Below are 13378 nucleotides of genomic sequence, written 5' to 3' on the forward strand. Positions count from 1 at the left end.
CTCAGCCTACAGTTGTAATACCCATGGCGGGGGCAAATCAAACCTCATCTATAAAACATAGCAAACAAACTTACTTCTTATACTACAGGGAAAGAAAACTATCAATACTCAAATGCTAGGTTTGGCTAGTTAATAAATATGCAGCATAAATTTGAGAGAGAAACAGGCCCAATGAAAAAGGCAAACATTGGGCTAAAAAGGATAGGATCCTTCCATATGAGCCAACAACAATCTTACAGGTATCTAAATGACTTGCTCTTAACCTTTAATCTACATGATAAAGCAACTAAATGGGATGTTTTGGTACGACTATCAAGGCATTAAAAGGTAGAAATTATAATGGCCAAATGTTCCAGAACCTTAACAAGACTAAAAGTAAAATATCATTGATATGTCAGTATATTTCATGAATGTGAATTTTTAGCTGCTGAGGAGCATATCAAGTTAAAAGCAAGTTATACTGGTTTTGTTTTCTAGTGAAATGTTGAATGTGTCCATCATAAAACAATGAAATCTTATGTTATTGGTAGTTGGAAAGAGTTGTATCTACTGGCTGCTTACTGACAAATGCCCTTCGGTCAACAAAAAACTTATCAAAAGCACTCGAATCAAAACAGTTAAAAGGCAAGATGAGTGGTTTATTATTGTGTGTATATTTAAAAAGTAACATATATCATTTCTCAATAGATGACAAATGAGATAATTCTACACATAATAAGCATTAAATAATAAATGATGTAGACATTTAAAGTAAGTGTTGAATTAACCTTTGGCCTCAAAACTTAATATAGCAAGTAAATAAGAAATGAATTTAAATAACCATCTATATATTCAAATTCAATCACCAGCTATCAATAATATGATAATTTAAATATAAACAGTAATTTGCTCCATATGTTTAATATTGAAATATCAATACTCATATTTAAATGGATATTAAAATACCACCTCCATAATACACTATTAAATATTTAAATTGATAAAATTGTCATGATAATGTAGTAGACAAAAGCTTACTAAAAAAAAAAGAACAATATGTTTGCACTGCTCAAAGTATACTTTATTTTTGCGGGATTAGTAAGAATTTACAAAACAAGTGTTAAATTCATCTAAGCAAAATTCATCTTATCCTATGAGAGAGTAACAGTGGCTTAAATATTGGATTTTTTACATTAAAAAAATTTGTAAGGGTTCCACGGAACCCAGTGTCTCGCCTACTTTTGCTGTTAATCGCAGACTCAACAAAAATGAGGAAAAACATCAATAAAAATTTCCCTCTCGATACTGTCTTTTGATTGAAAGAAGCTTCCAAGTTTGGTAAAAAAAATCCAGGATAGTTTATGAATCTAATAAATGTTTTATAAACTTTAACTGCAGACTGTATGTCATGTTAACTGGAAGAAAAACTAAGTCCATTTATACATGTAAGTAAAATACGGAAAAAGTTAATTTTTTTTTTACAAAATTTACTTCTGAATAATATCTTATAATCAGAAAAAGCTTTTGTCTAAGTTTGGTAGAAATCCAGAATAGTTTAAGAACATTATAAAAATTTTAAAAACTTAAACCACAGAGTGAATGTTTTGTTTCTGGCAAAAAAACTAAGTCCATTTATAAGTAAAATACGGAAAAGTGGAAATTTATTTTTACAAAATTTTCTTCTTGATACTATCTCATGCTCATAAACAAGCTTCTGTCCAAGTTTGGTACAAATCAAGGATAGTTTATGAAAGTTATTAAAATTTTAAAAACTTTAACCACAGAGTGAATGTAATGTTTCCTCGCAGAAAAACTAAGTCCATTTATAAGTAAAATACGGAAAAGTGGAAATTTATTTTTGCAAAATTTTCTTCTTGATACTATCTTATGATCATAAACAAGCTTCTGCCCAAGTTTGATACAAATCAAAGACAGTTTATGAAAGTTATTAAAATTTTAAAAACTTTAACCACAGAGTGAATGTAATGTTTCCTCGCAGAAAAACTAAGTCCATTTATAAGTAAAATACGGAAAAAATGGAATTTTATTTTTACAAAATTTACTTCTGGATACTTTCTTATGATCATAAACAAGCTTCTGTCCATGTTTGGTAGAAATTCAGTATAGTTTAAGAAAGTTATTAAAATTTCAAAAACTTTAACCACAGAGTGAATATTTGTGGACGCCGCCGCCGACGACGACGCCGACGACGACGGAATGTAGGATCGCTTAGTCTCGCTTTTTCGACTAAAGTCGAAGGCTCGACAAAAACAGTCTGGACTCATTAAACTAATATCTTTTCTAACCTTAATATACTGTTTAATTAACGAAACAGTACATAATGACCACACCTAAAATTAATGTTCTGTGCAAAATGTTAAAATGGAGCAAACCTGGCAAAAATGTCAGTAAGGTAAAAGACTATTACTAACCCCTCATCAAAACTTAAATAAGCTTTTATCATATTATATTTGTTTGATAACCAATCAGACAACAGTCAACCTTCAGAGACCAAATAGTGAGAATGCAATGAATAAAAGTTAAACACACAATCTTGAACAATAAGCAATAATGTAACTCTAAATGATACATTCTGTTTAGGTCCACATAAGTTTTGCTGTTTACTGGCTGAAGACTTTAAGATTTACAAAATAAAACCATTGGTTTAGTAGCTGATCGTAGCTGCCTTGTTTACTAAGAAGCAAATCTCTGAGCTAAGTAAATGTAGATACACAGATTTCATGAACACATAAATCTTATATAGAAACAACAGGTTCACCTAAGGCTACAATTTTGGAAGCCAAATTGCATGCAAATCTTAAAACACAAGAACTTGAACAGTAAGGCAAAAACTGTCTAAGATCAACTTTGCCTAATGGAGAAGAAGTTTCAATATAAATAGAAAGACGTGAATTGAGTGCCAATGAGACACCTTTCTAACCATTAGTTTGAGCACATTTAATTAACTTATAACTAAAAAATTCTGTCAAATGTATTATGATATGCATATATATAAACATAACTCTGGCTACTGGACATAGTACCATAACCATAACGGACTGATTGTCCACAAGTAGCAGATCTGGTCCAGTCCCGTGAGTAGTAAAGTAGCAGTCATGCACAAAAACACAATTTAGGAAATCTTTAAACAGGTATGCTTTAGATCAAATGTTTACAAATTGTAAAGTTTTAAACATTTGAAAGCATTGAAACGAAAGGACTTAAACAGGACAGCAAACACCATTAAGGGAAGATACAACTTTCTTTTAAGTATAATCACTTTATCTATAAAATGAAAACATGACCAAGTTAGAATTCTTTAAAGTAAATACAGAAAATATATTTCAAGACCATTGAATCTGAAATATTTATCATAATCAAACGATAAACATAATGGATAAAATACAGAGTTGAAAAACAAACAGAGGAAAATCAAATAGAATGGAAAAAGAGTGGAAAATCTGGAATAACATACAACTGTTATTGACTGTTTATAGCATTCAATTTCTAAACCAAACAATACATCAAAGCAGTCATCAATGGAACCAATCAGATAATTTAAATATTGTTCCAGAACAAAATATTGTAATATATCATAAAAAACAGGAAATGTAACACGGAAATTAACAGTATAATAACAAGTTCATATTCAGGTAGACATTGTAGGGTCACAATAAAGGTCAAATTGTTTATATATTGGTATATTCTGTATAGAGCCACATATAGTTAGCTTTAACAGGAACTATTATTTCTTGAATATTACTACTGAACATTCACATCTGAGAACATTTAGCCATGGGTTTTTATTAAGGGGTTATTGGATATTTCTACTTCTAAAGGTGTAATAGGAAATATAAACATGTGAAACTATAATATTCAAATTAATTGAAGGGATATGGAAATTCTGAGATTAATTTTATGGATATCTAAAAAAAAAGGGGGCGCATAGGCTATTGGGTACATCCTTAATATGAGTATGGACATTTGATGCAAGGTTCAACCTGTGTTCTTATGCTGTTTGAATGACCTCTTCATAATTCAATCACATGTGTATTTTTATTTAAACAAGCCACCCAGTAACTTTATAAATAATTTTTGAAGGTAAACAAGAATGTGTCCACAGTACACGGATGCCCCACTCACACTATCATTTTCTATGTTTAAAGGACTGTGAAATTGGAATAAATTCTCTAATTTGGCATTAAAATTAGAATGATCTTATCAAAGGGAACATGTATACTAAGTTTCAAGTTGATTGGACTTCTACTTTATCAAAAACTACCTTGACCAAAAACTTTAACCTGAAATTTGCACTATCATTTTCTATGTTCAGTGAACCGTAAAATTGGGGTCAAAACTCTAATTTGGCATTTAAATTAGAAAGATCATATCATAGGGCACATGTATACTAAGTTTCAAGTTGATTGGACTTAAACTTCATCAAAAACTACCTTGACCAAAAACTTTAACCTGAAGCCAAAAACTTTAACCTGAAATTTGCACTATCATTTTCTATGTTCAGTGAACCGTAAAATTGGGGTCAAAACTCTAATTTGGCATTTAAATTAGAAAGATCATATCATAGGGCACATGTATACTAAGTTTCAAGTTGATTGGACTTCAACTTCATCAAAAACTACCTTGACCAAAAACTTTAACCTGAAATTTGCACTATCAATTTCTATGTTCAGTGAACCGTAAAATTGGGGTCAAAACTCTAATTTGGCATTTAAATTAGAAAGATCATATCATAGGGCACATGTATACTAAGTTTCAAGTTGATTGGACTTCAACTTCATCAAAAACTACCTTGACCAAAAACTTTAACCTGAAGCCAAAAACTTTAACCTGAAATTTGCACTATCATTTTCTATCAGTGAACCGTAAAATTGGGGTAAAATCTCTAATTTGGCATTAAAATTAGAAAGATCATATCATAGGGAACATGTGTACCAAGTTTGAAGTCGATTGGACTTCAACTTCATCAAAAACTACCTCGACCAAAAACTTTAACCTGAAGCGGGACAGACGGACGAACGAACGGACGAACGGACGCACAGACCAGAAAACATAATGCCCCTCTACTATCGTAGGTGGGGCATAAAAAGGATGTTTTACTATAAATAGGTTAAGACTAAAATTTAGACAAGAAATTTATGGAGTGTGAAGTAAACTTGGTGTCTGCATTATTAAAAAAGGATCGACATACCTTGATAAACAAAACATTGACCTTCCATGAACCATAAAATTGTTTCACATCATTGAATCATGATACCACAAAACTCATTTTTTTAGTGGAAAAAAATCCATTTTAAAAATTATAAATTATTATCTAAAATCTTAACAATTTATGACATAACAAGTCTAAATATTTCTGACTAACACTAAATTGATGTGTTGCACTGAAAGTACTTGTTCAGTTATTTTTCAAATATTGTCACAATTATTTTTGGTAAACAACATAATATCTAACTTTGAATTTTTTTAAAGAAAATACTATGAATTATAGACTGTTTTTGTGATGATTGTATAAAAAAAACCCTAAAATTCTTAGAAACTTTTGACCTTATATGAGGTAGGAATGGCCTCTATTTTCAAATGTCAAATGCCCTGCTCCTCACCCTTCCCTCTTACTAATATGAGCTAAATTTTGTAATTGCTGTTTGAGAACTCATTTTTGAGTAACTGTTACCCCTAAATGGAGTAAAATCTTACCTTATTTTTAAAAGCATTACTGTTAATCACCAAAGATGCGAACCAATTTGTTGAGGACTTAAATAATTATATCTGTTTTAACTATTTATTAAATTTAAAATGAATCACATTGCAAGTATGGAAATAAGCCCTAATATTCTATTATGGTTGTTAAATGTTATGGATGCATTTCACCTTTTGTAAAATTGACCTTCTGAAGCTTTTTAACCATGAACTGTGGAAAGTAAGCGGATACAATATTCTCTATGTGTAAGTTATCAAAAAGAAATGTAATGTTATTCAAAAAGGAATTATTTCTTACTTTAAAATTAAAACTTTCAATTATAGAAACTCTATCATGCAATTATTTTATAAAGTTGTTGACAAGATCAGAATTAGAAATTGATAGAATATTTTTAGTGTACATCTGTATTTTCACAAATAGCATATAATAGTCTTGTCCGTTTAATTTAATACTATAACCATTACAATCCTATCATTGGGTTAACCTCATCTTTGGTCCATCATATTAAAAGATTATTGTTTGGCATGTGGTGAAATTAGATATATAGTCAGTTTATATATTAAAATGATGAATTGCTGTCAAGATGAATGCAAGACACTATTTCATTTATTTAATTTCTATAGGACAGAGAAAATTTAATTTTCTGAAGACCTTCACTATACATGCTTTAATGTTTATTTTCTATATTCTTTTAAAAATAACAGATATATCAAGTGTATACAATACTGACAAATCAGTCATGTATGGATATACCTAGCTTAATCCTTTTAGGACATTTGGTTCAATGTTAAATTATTTGTTTGGTTTTACCCATTAATCTGAGATGCTGCCCCTAGGGTTTAAAAAGTTTCTCAATCTTTTCTTTTCCTATTGTTAAACATCTACATATGTATATCAAATTATAAGATTTACTCATTCTAAATCAAATTGTGTATGATACAGGTGATAATAAACTAAATTATTTAAGTTTATTTTCTTAACATGTATCCATTGTACCTTTCAAACTGCCCTCATATAAACAATAATGCAATATTTAATGGATAAGAAGAAATTTCGAATCCAGCAATGTAGAAAAGGAACAAAACTTGGAAAACATTCTGTCATATAAATCTCATTCATGCATCATTATCACTTCTACCCAAAACATTAGTATAACAAGTAACTACATTTGCATCTGAAGAAGTCAACATATGTTAACTAACTTCTGCCAAAAAATAAGTTAACAAATGACGTCTACTGCATCTGGAGATGTCAACATATGATAATAAACTTCTGTCTAAAAATAAGTTCAACAAGTAACTTCTTCTGCAGATGAAGATGTCAACAAATGACAAATAACTTCTGCCAAAAAATAATTTAACAAATTACTTCTACTGCATCTGAATTTGTCAACAATTTTTTTTTCTGCCAGTGAAACCACATATCTATATTGTTAAAAGTAATTTTTACAGCAACTGAAATATTTCAGCCAACCAGTAATTACTACTGGCATTTTTAAACAATAAAAAACTTTTACTGTCATTAGTTACTAGCAACAAGTAACTCCTACTGCATTTCAACTATTGCCACAGAAACAAGATATTTATGTTCGCTTTGAAGAAGTTTAATAAACAGCTAGTACAGCTAAAAAAGTCCATAAATATCACTTCTGATTGATTGATTGTTGGTGGTTTAACCCCACTTTTGGGCTATTTTGTGGCAGTCAGTTTTTATGGGTGGAGGAAGCCATAGTGCCTGGAGGAAATCACAACCTTCGACAGGAAAACTGACAATCCTAGTCAATTAAGATTGGGTTTAGTGTACCCACACGAGCAGGATTCAAACTTACAACCTCAGTGTTGACTGGCTAGTGATTACAGTAATATAGGGCTACTTGCACCACTTGGCCACCAAGACCCTATAAAAATCACTTCTGAGATACTGATAAGTTACTTTTACTTAAAAAATAACTAGAATGTGTCCCAAGTACACGGATGCCCCATCCGCACTATCATTTTCTATTTTCAGTGAACCGTGAAAATGGGGTAAAATCTCTATTTTGGCATAAAAATTAGAAAGATTATATCATAAGGAACATGTGTATTAAGTTTCAAGTTGATTGGACTTCAACTTCATCAAAAACTACCTTGACCAGGAACTTTAACCTGAAGGGGGACATATGGACAGACGGACGAAAACAGACGAATGGTATGACTAATGGATGGACGGACGCACATACCAGAAAACATAATGCCCAAAAATGGGGCATGATAAATGGGGTATAAAAAGTAAATACTTTTACTTTAAGAAGTTTATATGGCATTGCACTTTCCTTTTACATTAAGTAGTTCATATGGCATTGGAACTTTCTGTTATCTTATCAAATGACCAGTGATCTTTTCACTTTTTTTGTTATATTATATAGATCTGAATATAATACACAAACAAAAGATCGGAATAATCAACAAGGAATTTGTAATGGCAAAGCAAAAAACCAATAAAAGTGATATCTGTCCAATTATCACAGTAATACTATTCTTCTGGAAGACATGTTGAGTCTTTGATGTATACAGTTTAGGTGTAGGGTAGGAAATTTAGGATGCAGATAAACTTTTTATAAACACTATTTATTCCTTTCCTTCCAATCACACTGATGTATTGTTAACAAAAAAAAAGCTTTCAAACTCAGGATGCATATGGTGCAGGAGTGGATCCAGACATTTTTAAAAAGGTGGTACATATGGATTTAAAAAAAAAGGGGGGATTCCAACCACATGTCTCCATACAAAAGCATTTGTCAACCCTTAGCTCCCCCTCCCCTGTTTGCATTCTTGGTGTGCAACTGGGAATGCTAAAGGGGTAACTGGAAAATTATGTAAAAATAACATAAAGAAAATCAAGGTTGAGTGAATTACTTCGACAATTAGGAAAGCCATCAATATATTTTAAAAGGGAGAATCTGTCAATCTCAGTTAATATACTGGAAATAACAATCAAATCTTTGGTGAGAAATTTGAAACAGCAATTGGAGTTTGGTGAGTAACTGACAGAAAAATATCAAACGTTGGTGTGATTCTGGAAAAGAAATCAACCTTTGGTGAGATACTAGAGAAAGAAAGAAATCTTTTTGGTGACCAACTGAGCAAAAAAATCAATTTAGTGATTAAATGGGAAAAAAAACATCCATATTTGATAAGTAACTTCATAAAAAAATCCATCTTTGGTAAGTAACTAACGAAATATATAAATTTTAAGTAGGAAACCGTCGAATAAATAAACTTTGGTTGTTTTTTTCTTTAGTATTTAGCACAGATTTTTTTAACTCCTGTTTTTCCAAACATCTTCAACAAAGTTAGTACACTATCTCTAGATAATTTGTTCATGAAAACTTTCATTATTATTGTTATTGTTCATCAAACATTCTGTAATTTTAATGGTTCTACTTAAATCATTTTTATTTGTTTTAACCTATATTTTGGTTGCAGTCCATCGTTGTTGTCCAGCACATCAGTTATGAAGAAATAAACAATTCATAAATAGACCAAAATAATGAGTATTTCAATCTTTTAAAATATATTGTTATATATAGTCATTTTCTTCATTATTTCTTTTTAGGTTACAGACCTTTTTAAGAAAATTATTCAGCAATCTTTTTTAAAAGTTGCGAAATAAGGACAATAAAGACATAGAATGATCTATTGTATCTCAAGCATGTTTTCATGACGTTTTCCAATGTGTTTATAAATGGTTTAAAGGGTATTTATTGTTATTGGATTAGGCCTCTATCTTTGCGGCCTCGAAAGTGAACTTACTCATCTACCCATGAAAAAATATACAAAAACATGTAATACAATACAATATTAACATATTAATGAAAACCAAGCTTCAGTAAAAAAAAAAAAAAGGAAATAAATTCATATTTTAAAATCAAAAATATAACTGCAATGTATTTATGATATACTAGTAATGTGAAAAGCTTACCTCTAAAAGTGACTTTAGCCAAACGGTCTCCTTTTCCTCGTAAATTTTCTGCATATTTCAAATGCAGAACTAAAGCCATGATAGATAAATGCTTATAATAATAATAAATAGTAGTAGAAGTGAGAGGTAAATCCCAAGCTATGTCTTAAAACATTTCCAATACATTGTTGTGAACACTGTTCGCTCTCTCAGCTATTAGAATGTACTAGTTTAAATCCCTACCCATACAATTGACAACAAAAGACATTTAATCTCTACTGTACACTCTTCATTTAACACAGATGTAAACAGGCGGGTAATACACAGTAATTAATGATCAGTTCCCTCCCTTTAAGGCCCTACCATAGACAATAGGTAAACTGTTCATTGATGAGTGCTATTGATCAATCCTAATACTAATATCACAATTTCCCTTGAGCCCTATTTCTCCAAGCTTTTCACTTATATAATTCATTCCATATTAATGACTACTTTTTCTGTTGTTATGGATACCTTTTTAAGCACATATATCGGAATTTTTGTGAAAAAATTTATACCTGAAACAATGTGCTATCTTTTAAGTACATGTTCACTATAGTTATTTTTATGCAAGTTTTAGGAAATTTGGAAAAAGCAATTTTCTAGTGATGAATTCAATAGTTTTATTGGATTTTGAAAAGACTAATTGGACTTCTATTGTATATAAGAGAGCTTTATTTGATTAGGTAAAGCAAAAGCATGTTATATTATCATGAATATTTTACATTTCTATCTCAGTGAAAATGAATGTTTATCTTTCTATTGTTAACTTCTATAGCAACTTTTAAAGAAAGCAGTCATAATTATTGAGCACAAAAACCTCTATCAATACAAGAGATAAGCTACGTAAAATCATAAATATTTGATTGTTTTCAAAGAGTGAAACTTGTCACACTCAACCCATTTACCTCGGACTCAGCTTAATGATTTTCCTTCAGAAATATATTTTGATATACAAAGAAAATTTTCAAAGCTATATAATAATTCAAACATGAAGCAAAAATAAAACTGTCTAAATCAAATAGAAATATGTATTTGCCTCTAATATTGCATTTTTTTTTTACTTGTATAAATGTAATATTTTTTTTACAGCAAATTCCAACGAGTATGAAGCTACAGGTAGATTCTTTGGTTAGATTCCTTGTTAGCTCAACCATGAAATGATTATTACCTCAAAATTGTGAGGAGCATAGCACAAATTCATCATCCAATGAAAACACTCATATCAATGGCCTGTTTATAATATGTATGTTTTATACAAACAGGTTTTCCTAAACAAATTTGCAAATTAAATTTCATTTCTTATAGTTTTTGATTGAATTAAAAAAAATCTATGTATTACAATAAATTAGAAGCGGAGTTACGGTTTATTTTTTGTTCAAGGATGATGTACCCTTGTGTTGATTCAATGCTAAACAAATGGAAATTTTATAGCAAATCCACAGCATTTCCCCTTGCACTTTCATAGTTGGCAATTTAGTACTTGCTATATGGAGGTTTCTTTTGCAAGCAGTGCTAGAAATGATTTCATTAAAACCAGTTTATAAATTTAACAAGTGAAACTGCGAGCTACTGCTCACTGATGATACCCCCGCCGCAAGTGGATAATATTAATAGTGTAAAAATATGCAAGTGTTCGGTAAACAGGAAGTTGTCGAGTGATGAATCTGAAAAGGCATCACACGGTATAGCTGACTTATAAAAATCCTGAAACCAAATTTCAGAAATCCTTGTATTGTAGTTTCTGAGAAAAATGTGACGAAAATTTTTTAACTTGGTTATCATGTGTAAAATCATACAAGTGTTCGGTAAACAGGAAGTTGTCGAGTGATGAATCTGAAAACGCATCACACGGTATAGCTGACTTATATAAATCCTGAAACCAAATTTCAGAAATCCTTGTATTGTAGTTCCTGAGAAAAATGTGACGAAAATTTTCAACTTGGCTATCATGTGTAAAATCATACAAGTGTTCGGTAAACAGGAAGTTGTCGAGTGATGAATCTGAAAACGCATCACACGGTATAGCTGACTTATATAAATCCTGAAACCAAATTTCAGAAATCCTTGTATTGTAGTTCCTGAGAAAAATGTGACGAAAATTTTCAACTTGGCTATCATGTGTAAAATCAGACAAGTGTTCGGTAAACAGGAAGTTGTCAAGTGATGAATCTGAAAACGCATCACACGGTATGGCTGACATATATAAATGTTGATACCAAATTACAGAAAGGGTGGATGTGTAGTTCCTGAGAAAAATGTGACGAAAGTTTCATGGGACGGACTGACTGACGGACTGACGGACTGATGGACGGACGGACGGACAGACAGAGGTAAAACAGTATACCCCCCTTTTTTAAAGCGGGGGTATAAATATTGGTTTAAACAATATATATATATGGACCAATTCAAGTACACCTTCTAGGGTGCGCTCGAATTTCGTGACTTCGGACGAATTTTTTTAATTTACATTAACGGTTGTCTAGGACTTTTTGTTAACAATAAACGCTATCACATCATAGAAAATCAAGTGAGTAATCTATGCTTTTTAAAAAAATTTAACAAAAATATCTGTGGATTTTCTACAAAAATCTTGGTTGATTCGCCACAAAATCCTGTTTAACTTTTAAATGCAATAAAACTACAAATAATAATGCTTGATCGAAGTTTCCTCATTGTAAATGTACAAAATGGCCTATTTCTATTATTTATTATCTTTGATGTTTTTATATTATTGCAGTTTGAAACATTCGTAATTCAAAGGCTACAGAAGGGGCCATTAACCTTATACATACACATAACTGGATTTATAAATGAACTGAGTAATTGATTGAAATAAAATTGGCTAATCAAACACACCTACGACATGCTTGTGAATTAGCTTATACTCATCAATAAATTTTAAATTTAGATTGAGAACTTATTTTTAAACTGACTTGTAAAACAAGTTTTACGATGTTTATATTCTGTCACTAGTTCTGATTGGTTCTCTGTTTAACTATTGACTCCAGCCAAAGGCTTGTGTACCTTACCAAATAATGATTTCATGGTTGAGCTAACAAGGAAGCTAACCAAAGAATCTACATTTAGCTTCATACTCGTTGGAATCTGCTGTAAAAGGCAGAAAAAGTTTATTTCAATAATGTTTTTATCGGTTTCTGTTTTAAAGCGTGTTAATGTTGTACGTACATATAAAACATTTCCCTCAATAACTTGTCTAAACTGGTAAAGAAAGAGCAACTGAAATAACCAAATATTGAGACATCACAGACAGTAATCAACTCAACTGTTTGATTTTTTGAGAGAAAACACTGAAAATGTTCAAAACAAAAAGGTAATGACCATATAAAAAGCACTTAAAGTTACCACATAAACATAACTATATGGTATGGGCAAATGTAATAACAATACTATCATAAAACCACCATAACTATTGCAATATTCATCTGCCAATAATGGACTACTGACGTCATTTGCAACTGTAATTTAATTTTCCCAGCATTCTTTGAAAACAAAGCATGTATCGGGACTGTCTATGTATGGAGGTGACGTAACAGGTATTGGTATCCATTGATTGGACGAACCAATTATGACTAAACCTGAACATGACAAGCTGTACATATGTCCTATAACTGTAAATTAACTTAAGTTATTCTATCCTGTAGCTTATATTCCCCAGATACCCTTTCTATCTAGTTATAC

The 13378-nt window shown here is 30.8% G+C and overlaps 1 protein-coding gene across 5 annotated transcripts in view; it reads right to left on the reverse strand.

The window, feature by feature from the left end:
• Positions 1–9949, reverse strand: part of LOC143056797 (otoferlin-like) — a 162855-nt gene extending 152906 nt beyond the window's left edge. For 2 of the 5 annotated variants that reach the window (XM_076229988.1, XM_076229981.1), the window contains exon 1: positions 9659–9949. In XM_076229988.1, the coding sequence (XP_076086103.1) occupies positions 9659–9737 (79 nt within the window). In that variant the 5' untranslated portion in view covers positions 9738–9949. The remainder of the gene's footprint in view (positions 1–9658) is intronic. The other 3 variants (XM_076229964.1, XM_076229968.1, XM_076229975.1) reach the window with 2 other exon arrangements.
• Positions 9950–13378: the final 3429 nt, after the last annotated feature.

This window comes from Mytilus galloprovincialis, chromosome 1, assembly GCF_965363235.1.
Source record: "Mytilus galloprovincialis chromosome 1, xbMytGall1.hap1.1, whole genome shotgun sequence".
NCBI classification, from domain to species: domain Eukaryota; kingdom Metazoa; phylum Mollusca; class Bivalvia; order Mytilida; family Mytilidae; genus Mytilus; species Mytilus galloprovincialis.